We start from the raw sequence: 11,380 nt of genomic DNA on the forward strand, positions 1-11,380 counted from the left end.
TCGGGAACAGTGAGAACTTCAAACCAACATATAGGGCCAGAACTGAGAATGAGCAACTAGACCAAACCTTGACTGGAACTGCTTGATTACTTGTCCTGCTCCAACTCATCCTCTTCTGAAACCTAAAACATGTCAGTACTCTAAAGATGGACTTAGGCCTCACTATCTGTTTCTCTTCCCAATTCGCCACATTGACTGCAGCCCTCTCCTCTGCTTTTCTCCAGTACTCACCTCTTTCACGGTAGACATTTTTAGTCCTTCCTTAGTAGACTAGTAGGTGGCCAAACCCATTACACTGTTCTAGAGAAGAGACAGAGGCTTCCTTACCAAGCCCTGTCCAGCCTGCACCTCACTGACTCCTCTGCCCACAAACTCTTGGTTCTGCCTTAGTTCTTTCATTGTTGTCACGGCAAACACCCTGACATGCAGAAGGGAGAGCTCATTTTAGCTCACAGTTCGAGACACAGTCTCTCCTGGTGGGAAAATCTAGTAGAAGCAGTTGGGCATTTCATCCGTGGCCCAGACACAGACAGCAGTGCATGAATGCATGCCCAACCCCCTCACAAGCATGCGCAGAGGCCTTTTCCCCAGGTGGTTCTCATTTGTCAAGCTGCCATCATGAACCAGCCTGATGGCTCAACCAAGGTCTGAGCTTGGCTTGGCAGAACTTTAAGGAACGTGCCCTTCCTTCTTCAGGATACATAATAAAACTGCTTCCTACCTACCAACCCTTGTCTCCTGAACATTGGTTATTCTTCCGCTATGATGGCACGTGCGTATAGATTGAAACCGCACATAAATCATAATGGTCACCAGCAGCTGTTGCTCTGTGCTGCTTATGTATACAATTTCCACACTATTGGCTTCACCAGCAGAGAAGTGTGGCGACCTCAAGCAACAAAAACTTCTTGTTGATGCTCCGTCTTCCTCAAACTGCCCACCAAGCTGCGAGTTCTCTCACTGCTCTCCTCTAGAACCTATGTTCTCCAATGCACAGACTTTATGCTTTTCTTTGTCCTGTTGCTGTCTTGCCACGCTGGTGGTCATTTTCCCAGGACCTGGTCCTTTGCTAGCTAGTATCTAAATGGTTCAACCAGTTCCATTACTCTGAGAAACTTTATCCCTGGAATTTTTGGTTTTGCATACTTAAAATACTTGAAATTTCGGATGCTCTGATTATTTACTAATTCATTATTGTTTTGTGTATAGAATGTGTATGTGTGTGGGGTTGGGTGGGGTGTAGATGTGGGTGTGTGCATGAGATGTTGTTCTTGGGAAGGTCCAAGGACTACCTGTGAACTTGATTTTCAGTTCCCTCCACTATGCCGACTGTGGTTTACAGGTGTCAGTCTTGGTGGAAAGTGCCCTAATTTGCTGAGCCATCGTGATCGTCTGGCTTCACATTTTTACAATAAATGTGCAGAAATATATGATATAACATATTATTTTATGTAAAATCCATTTTGGCTTGAATTAAGAGCTGAAATGGGGGCAGAAGAGATGGCTCAGTGGTTCAAGGCTCTGGCACTCCATGTTCCTGTGAAGGAACTTGGTTTGATTCCCAGCACTCACGTGCTGACTGACAACATGTGCCACTGATTTCCAGGGCTCTCAAACCCTCTTCCGGCCTGCACTGTTATACACATGGTGCAGATACATGGAGACAGAACACTCATAGACACAAAAATAAACATATATTTTAAATACCTAAGGTCCATATTGCCAAACCAAATAAATTAAAAGGTTTTCATTTAGAAGGACAACAAAAATCTAGGCTAAAATATGATTTAAGCTTTGTCTTCTGATTTCTCTTCATTTCCTCATTTTAAAAATGATTATCAATGCGACATTTAGGGTGATCATAAATATTAAAATGTTTATAAATCATTTAGTATACAGCTTAGAATATAATCATTAGCCATAACTAGAACATACCTCTGTTATTAGCAGAATTCTAGCAATCATAGAAGCCAAAGTGAATATTGAAGAGTATGTTTTTATACTTAAGAAAATCAATAACTCCTTTTTTCTTTTTCAGTAAAAACAAACTTACTTGTTACATGAGGAATAACAGTAAATTCAAAATCTGCTTTGTTTCCGACGTCAATATACTCCACAAGACTGAGAGATAGAAAATTTTTATCATATGCTTGAAACCAGTAATTACATGGTCTTAAATGTATGTTCCAATTTCGTCCTCCTTTTAATCCAAAGTTGTATAAGAACCAAGTGTTTGGGGCAAATCTCAAGGTTGATTTTACAGTATGAGGCATAGTAGCTATGGATAAAGCATTCCAGCTATCTATAATTTCTGTGATCAGGAAGCTGCTGTGGCCAGGCTTCACCACAGTCTTTTCAACATCTGTAGATTTAAATACTTGTCTGGGGTCTGGAGATAAAACAGAGATTTGGTATAAAGGAAAACGTTTAATATTCACTAAGCAAGTGTGGCAATGTTTCATCTCAGTTTTTAAAACTATGATCATAATCTCAGAACACATTTTCCAATCTTCATACAGTATTTAAAGAAAGCTCGTTAAGAATGTCACACAAAACTATACTTTAATGTTTCTAGTTGTCCTATGAAATTCTCAGCAGAATGGCTGGAGAGATGGCTCAGTGGTTAAGAGCATTTGCTGCTCTTTTAGAGGACCCTGGTCTGTGCCCAAAAACCTACCTGGTGGTTCACAACCCTTTGCAGCTTTAGTTTCAGGGCCCTCAACAGCCTCCTCTGACTTGTGCAGGTACTGCACGCACAGTACACAGACATACGTGCAAGCAAAACATGCGTACACGTTAGCTACAAGACATAAATCTAAAAAAATTCAGCATGAAAAAAAAAAACAGAAGAATCTTCCTTCTCCTCCTTCCCCCCCCCCTTTCTTTACCTGTCTTTCTCTTCCTTTCTTTCGTTTTTTTTTTCTTTGTTCTTTATCATTAATGAATACTTACACTTCAAATTAAAAAAAATAATTATATTTTCATGTGTGTTATCGTTTTGGTTGCATGGATGTAAGTGCAGTACATACATGAGGGTGCTGGCAGAGACAGAAGAGGATGTCAGATCCACAGGAACTGGAGTTGCAGATAACCACAAGCCCCTATGTTAGCGCTGGGAATCAAACCTGAGTCCTCTGTTACTGCAACAAAGGCTTTTAAATACTAAGCTACCTTTCTAGTCCTGTATTTCAAATTAAAATCATAGCATCAAGCATGTACCATCAAAGGAAAAGATGGAGGATGAGGAAAAGAAGGAGGAGGAGGAGATGGGAATACAATCCTGAGACTTACCTTAGGTATGTGGTAAGAAAAATATGAGACCCAGGAGTAGAGAGGGAGAAAATTTGAGAGTTTGATCTTTGTTACAATTCAGTTTAAAATCGTAAAGTTAATTTTATCAATATCCCAATTTTAGTTGCAAAAGTTACATGGATGGGCAAAAGATGAGAAAGATTAATATACTGTTGAAAATAAATTTATATAATTGATACTACCATTTACAGAACTTTCTATATAGCTGCAGTCATTAAAATTGAGTGATTTTTGGGAAAAGACCAAACCTTAAGGAAATTGAACAGAAAATGTGGAAATAAACTCACAAAAATACTATCAGTAATCTCTCAGAAAGAAGCAAAGGAAGTTGAAGAGAGAAAGTATAGTATTTTCCACACGATTCTGGAAGACTGGAGCATGCATAGGCAAAGAAATGACTTAGACAAAGAACTCACAAGTTCATAAAATTTAGTCAAAATGGATTATAACTCTAGATATGAATGGCCACAGTTAGAACTTCTTGAAGATAACTCTAGACAGCTTTATTTTGATAATAAGGTTAATATGTACAGCTAACAACAGGGTCTATAAACAAGATACTCAATTTCATTGGAATTAAGTTTCTGTTTCATTACATTAATAACTGAATAAACAGTCAAGCCATAGACTGAGACAAATATTTGCAATATACATACCTGATGATATACTCATATCTCAGACATTCAAAGAATTCTTTAAAAGGTTTAAAAATTATTATTTTACTTCTGTGTCTGTGTGTCTTTCCATGTATATGGACATACATGTGCGTATAGGTGTCCACATGGGATAGAAGAGGCATTAGTCACGTTGGATCTTGAACTACAGGCAGTTGTGAGACAACTGACATGGGGGCCAGGATCTGAACTTTGGTCCTCATGATTGAACAGTAAGTGCTCTTTGCTGCTGAGCCATCTCTCCAGCACCATCAAACAGATGAAGAATTCTCGAGACTCATAAGGAAGTCTGTCCTCTGCAAACCCACAGCCTAGGTCCATCCTGCGGCATGCAAACCTTCTTTCTTCATGAGCCACCGTTCCTGGGTGTTTCCTTGCTTCCTTGCTTCTTCCCTTTGCCATCACTTCCCACAATTTGCTGTCATGTGCTAACCTATAAGCCTACAGCCAGTCTTGTGGCATCTAGATCCTCCTTATTCTAGTTGCTTCATCCTCTTGCCTTACCTTTTCCCAATTTGCAACCATCTGTGAAACCACGGGCCTAGTTCCAGACATTGGCCCATGAACTCTCTTTGTTCCTGAAACGCTTTTGCTGGGGAAGCCGCTTCTTTCCTCTCTGTCCCTGCTCCTCCTTCCAATACTTCCCCCCAACCCTGTAGCCATCTTCACACCCACAGGCTTAGCTCTAGTTCTGTGGCCTTGGAATCTTTTTCTTTGACAGCCATCTTAGATTAATAAGACACTTCTTTTCTTTCCCCTTCTTTTCTCTGCTAGCTACCATCTCTGCACCATAGGCCTGCTCCCAGACCCATATTTGAGAGCCATCTTTCCTTGTCCAATTATATATCTCTTCTATCAGCTTTACCTAGCTTAAATCAGGTCACACATCTCCTCAACTGGCCTAATCTAAAGAAGGTGAGATTATCATGTCAGACACACAACCAAAGGAAAAAAAAATCCACATGCTTAGTCAAATTGCAAATCAAAACATCTTGAAGGGCCAAGACAACACATCTTCTAACAAATCCAGTAGGCCCATAGAAGTTTTTCTTACAGAGAACTACATAGATAAATGTCAGGACACAGAATTTGTAAGAACAGTCATAAACTTTACCAAACAATTCAAGGAATTTAAAGAAAACAGGAACAAACACTTCATTGAACTCCAAGAAAATAACAATAAATGCTTGAGTGATCCAAGAAAATACAAATGCACAGCTTGACGAAATGATTAAGATAATTCAGTATTTGAAAAGAAAATTCAAGAATGAGACAGAAACATTGAAGAGAACACACATTAAAATGAACACGGAATTGAAAAACTGAATATCCAACCAGAAAACTCAGGGAAAAGCCTTAGAAGCAGAATGAATCAAGCAAAAGATAGAATGTTGGGACACAAAGATGAAATAGATCTAGGTGAAAGATGAAAGAATACAAAAAAAAAAAAATTTAAAGCACAGGAGAGAAACTTGCAGGAAATTCGGGACACATTTGATCAAAATACCAAATTTTAGAAAATTATAGACACAAATGAGAGGGAAGAATGCCAGGTCAATGGAACAAACCAGAACTTTAACAGTATCATAGAATAAAGAATCTTCCCTACACCCACAGAGATATATGAAGTACACAGAACTCCAGCTATACCGGATCAGAAATGAAATACCTGATAGCATATCATGGTTAAAATACTAAATGCACAGAACAAAGAAAATAATGAAAGCTGCAAGAGAGAAAAAAAAAAGAAAGTCACATGTAAAGGAAAGCCAATCAGAATAATAATTGTTCATTTCTCAAAGGAAAGCATAAACCCCACAAGATTCTGCAGTAATACACTCCAAATTCTCAAAGATCTTGAATGCCAACCTAGACCTTTTTACCCAGTAAAACTATCTTCCATAGTTGAAGGAGAAAGAAAAGTTTTCCATGATATAAATAGCCAAAAAAATATTCATATCCAACAACAAAATACTAAACAAAATGCTGGAAGCAATACTTCAAACCACTCCATTTATAAGCATACAAATGGAGATAAAACTTAATGCAATACAAACCACATAGAAACCATCAAAAACCAAAATGACCAAAATCTACATCTCTTTGGCCACAATTCTGCAGTCAACAAAATCCAAGTATCTGTTATCTACAAGAACTCGTCTTTGATTTAAATATAGGTACCACTTTAAAGTGAAAGGATGCAAAAAATATGTATATATTTCAAGCAAATGGGATAAGTAAGCAAGAGAAGTTGCCATCCTAATATTTGACAAAATTAGACTTCAATCTAAAGCAAATCAGAAGAGACAAATATTCTAACCAAGATCAATTGATCATGAAAATACTGCAATACTAAACATGTACACCAAACTCTGGTATACTCAGTTTCATTAAGAGCATTCAAATGGAATCAGAGACACAGATGAACACAAAATTAATAATTGTATGCTATTTCAATGCACAACTTTCTCTAATAAGGAAAGTCTTCTAATCGAAAAAGAGAAACCTTGGAATTAAATGAAACCTTAAATAAAATGTACATAACAGATATCTATAGAATATTCCACCCAAATGACAACGATTTTACATACTTCCTAGCAATACACGGAAGCTTCTTTGAAGTAGATCACATGCTCTGACACAAAACAAACCTTAACAAATACAAAAAAAATATGATAATTCCATGTATCCTATCAAACCATTTACAATAAAGCTGTAAATCATCAGGAAATAAGGCTCCAGTAAATGTATAAATTCATGGAGATTAAACAGCAGAATGGTTTAAAGAAAAAAATCAGAAAAAAAATGAAAATACTTCTGGAACTAAATAAAAATGAATACAAAGTTCTCTGCAACTTGGGCTGCAGAGATGGTTCATCAAAAGAGCACTGGATGTTCTTCCAGAGAAGCTGGGCTTGATTCTTAGAACATACATGGCAATTCACAACTGTTTGTGACTCTACTACCAGGGGATTCAATGACTTATTCTGGTCTTACAGGTTTCAAACATGAACGTAGTGTCCAGGCATATGTGCAGGCAAAACATCCACAAACATAAACTTCAACAATGAATTAATAAAAACCCCACCAAACTCTGGGATAGATTAAAAGCCATTCTAAAGGGGAAGTTTGTAGCCCTAAGTGCATAGATTAAAAAATAAATGTTTCCACTGAAATCAGGGACAAGGCAAGGCTTCCCACTCTCCATATCTCTTCAACATAGTAATTGAAGTCCTAGCTAAAGCAATAAGACAACTAAAAGAGATCAAGGGGATACAAATCAGAAAGGAAGAGGTCAAAGTGTCATTATTTGCAGATGACATGATTGTATATATGAGTGACCCCAAAAATTCAACCAGAGAATTCAACTCCTTCAGCTGATAAACACCTTCAGCAAAGTGGCAGGATACAAAATCAATTCAAAAAAATCAGAAGCCCTCATGTATACCAAAGACAAAAGGGCTGAGAAAGAAATCAGGGAAACAACACCCTTCACAATAGCCACTAATAACATAAAGTATTGTGAAGTGACTCTAACCAAGCAAGTGAAAGACTTGTTTGAAAAAACACTTTAATTCTCTGAAGAAAGAAATTAAAGAAGATATCAGAAGATGGAAAGATCTCCTGTGCTCATGGATTGGTAGAAGTAACATTGTGAAAATGGCCATCTTGCCAAAAGCAATTTACAGATTCAACACAATTCCCATCAAAATCCCAACTCAATTATTTTCAGACCTTGAAAGAAAGATTTTTCAGTTTCATATGGAGAAAGAAAAAAAACACAGAATCTTCAAAACGATCCTGTACAACAACAGATCATCTGGAGGTATCTCCATCCCCAATCTCAAGCTGTACTACAGAGTAATAGTAATAAAAACTGCATGGTATTGGCATAGAAACAGAAAGGAAGATCGATGGAACCGAATAGAAGACCCAGAAATAAACCCACACACCTATGAATACTTGATTTTTTGACAAAGAAGCCAAAACCATTCAATGGAAAAAAGACAGCATCTTCAACAAATGGTGCTGGTCCAAATGGATGTCTACATGCAGAAAAATGAAAATAGATTCATATTTATCACCCTTCACAAAACTGAAGTCCAAGTGGATCAAAGACCTCAACATAAAACCAGATACTCTAAATCGGTTAGAAGAAAAAATGGGAAAGAGCCTACAACTCATTGGCACAGGAGACAACTTCCTGAACAGAACACCAACAGCACAGGCTCTAAGAGCAACAATCAATAAATGGGACCTCATGAAACTGAAAAGCTTCTGTAAAGCAAAATACACTGTCGTCAGAACAAAACGACAGCCTACAGATTAAGAAAGGATCTTCACCAACCCTATATCTGACAGAGGGCTGATATCCAGAATATATAAAGAACTCAAGAAGTTAAAAAGCAATAAATCAAGTAATACAATTAAAAAATGGAGTATGGAGCTAAACAGAGAATTCTCTGTAGAGGAATATAGAATGACATAGAAACACTTAAAAAGATGCTCAACATCCTTAGCCATCAGGGAGATGCAAATCAAAACAACCCTGAGATTTCACCTCATACCCATCAGAATGGCTAAGATGAATAACTCAAGTGACAACACATGCTGGAGAGGTTGTGGAGAAAGGGGAACCTTCCTACATTGCTGGTGGGAATGTAAACTGGTACAACCACTTTGGAAGTCAATCTGGTGCTTTCTCAGACAATTAGGAATAGTGCTTCCTCAAGACCCAGCTATACCACTGCTAGGCATATACCCAAAATTTGCTCAAGTACACAGCAAGGACATTTGCTCAATCATGTTTGTAGCAGAACATGTTTATTTGTAATAGCCAGAACCTGGAAACAACCCAGATGTCCATCAATGGAGGAATGGATACAGAAATTGTGGTATTTTTACACAATGGAATACTACTCAGCAATCAAAAACGAGGAAATCATGAAATTTGCAGGCAAATGGTGGGATCTAGAAAAGATCATTCTGAGTGAGGTATCCCAAAAGGAGAAAGACACACATGGTATATGTTCACTTATATAGATCTATAAGATATGATAAACATAATGAAATCTATGCACCTAAAGAAGATAAACAAGAAAGAAGACCCAGGATAAAATAATCAGTCCTCACTTAAAAAGACAAATGGGAAGTGCATTGGACGTAGGAGAAAACAAGTAACAGGACAGGAGCCCACTGCAGAGGGCCTCTGAAAGACTCTATCTAGCGGTATATCAAAGCAGATACTAAGACTCATAACCAAACCTTCGGCAGAGTGCAGGGAATCATATGAAAGAAGGGGATTTAGTATGACATGGAAAGGATAGGAGCTCCACAAGGACCAAATATATCTGGGCACAGGGGTCTTTTCTGAGACTGACTCTCCACCAAGGACCATGTATGGATATAACCTAGAACCTCTGCTCGGATGTAGCCTGTGGTAGCTCAGTAACCAATTGGTTTTTTCCCTAGTAAGGGGAACAGGGACTATTTCTGACAGGAACTCAATGGCAGGCTCTTTGACCTCCCCACCCCCCAAGGGAGGAGTGGTCCTGCTAGGCCACAGAGGAGGACTTTGCAGCCGGTCTTGAATACCTGATAAAACAGGGTCAGATGAAAGGGGAGGAGGTCCTCCCCAATCAGTGGACTTGGAAAGGGGCAGGAAGGAGATAAGGGAGGGAGGGTGGGACTGGGAGAGAATGAGGGAGCAGGATACAGCTGGGATACAGAGTTAATAAAATGTAACTAATAATACGAATAAAAAAAATAAATGTTATATCTATGAGTATTTGTAACCATAATAGCCATATGATGGTTGCAAAAGGGGAAAAACACACATAGTGGATAAAAAGAAAGCATCTTCAATAAATGGTTCAGGGAAAACAAGATGTCCACATGTAGAGGAGTGAAATTAGACTTGCATTACCATCTTACAAAGAAATCAGATTCAAGTAGATCCAAACCTCAATTTGAAACCTGAAACACTAAAGCTCCCAGAAACAATAGAAAAGAAAACATAGTCAGTACCTTACAAGACAAGGTGGAGGAAAAGATTTTCTGACTAGGACTCCATTGGCTTAATTATTAAGGCCAACAAGTGACAGGTGGGACTGGGTAAAATCTATACAACTAAGGAAAAGCCAAGTGAAGGAAAAAAAAAAAAAACTAGAAGTACCCGGAAAGATGTCTTACAAAATCTGGGAGACCTGAATTGTCAGCCCCAGCTACAGCACCCCGAAAAACAATCAGTCAGAATTGATGGGGAGAGACATCTTATGATAAATCAAACTTTATCAAAATTAATCAGTTTCTACAGAAGGTGCTAGAAGCAAAACGTCAGTCTGAAGAGGTTAGGTACACCCAAAAAATACATAGGGAAGAAATAATCCAGGGCAGGAAATCAAAAGAGGGAGAAAAACACCACACCGTAACAAAATAGCTGAGGTCAATAAACACTGAACAATGATAATTCTCAACCCTGATTTTCTTGATTGCTCAATAAAAAGACACAGACTAACAGATTGGATTTGAAAATGGGATGCCGTTTTTCTGACTCATCCATGCATCAAGAATAGGCATTACCTCAAGATAAAAAGATGGAAAAAAGGTATTCCAAGTAAATGCACACAAGAAGCAAGGAGGTGTTGGTGTGATCTATGATCTGTTATCAGACAAAATATACTTCAAACTAAAAAAAAAAAATTAGAAGAGATAATTAAGGACACTACATAGTCATTAGAGGAAAACTCCACTAAGATGGTATGGTAATTCTAAACATTTATATATGAAATATGGCGCACTCAGGTTTATTAAAGAAACACTACTGCAGTTAAAAATCTCATACTGACCCTCAGTCAGTGGTAGTGGGTGACTTCAATACCCCATTCTCACCAACAGACAAGTTTCCAGGCAAAACCTAAATAAAGAAAAGCTGGAGATAAATATCACAAATCAAATGAGCCTAACAGACTTCTACAGACTATTTCATCCAAATACAAAAGAAAATACTTTCTTCTTAGCAGCTCAGGGAACTTTTCCCAAAACTGACCACATACTTGGATACAAAGCAAATCTCAAAAGATACAAAAAAGCTGAACTAACACCAGGCATCCTATCCTGACTACCATAGATAAAAGATGGATATCAACAATGACAGAGATACAAGAGTTTATACAGAAAGCATAAAAACTCATGGAAACTAACTCAACACTGAATGAAAAATGGGTCAGACAGATAGAAAAAAACAATTAAAAACTGTTTAATGGAAGTGAAAATGCAACATACCCAAGCCTATGGGACTCAATGAAAGATGATGTAAGAGGGAAGTTCATAGTACTATTTGCCTACACACACACACACACACACACACACACACACACACACACACACACACA

The 11,380-nt window shown here is 38.0% G+C and overlaps 1 protein-coding gene across 1 annotated transcript in view; it reads right to left on the reverse strand.

Annotated features, from left to right (window-relative positions):
* Catsperb (cation channel sperm associated auxiliary subunit beta) overlaps nt 1-11,380 on the reverse strand; it is a 115,104-nt gene that overhangs the window by 26,958 nt on the left and 76,766 nt on the right. The window contains exon 16 of the mRNA XM_055593100.1: nt 2,054-2,389. Within this exon, the coding sequence (XP_055449075.1) occupies nt 2,054-2,389 (336 nt within the window). The remainder of the gene's footprint in view (nt 1-2,053; nt 2,390-11,380) is intronic.

The sequence above is a fragment of the Psammomys obesus genome, unplaced genomic scaffold, assembly GCF_907164565.1.
Source record: "Psammomys obesus unplaced genomic scaffold, mPsaObe1.curated_primary_1811, whole genome shotgun sequence".
Lineage (NCBI taxonomy): Eukaryota > Metazoa > Chordata > Mammalia > Rodentia > Muridae > Psammomys > Psammomys obesus.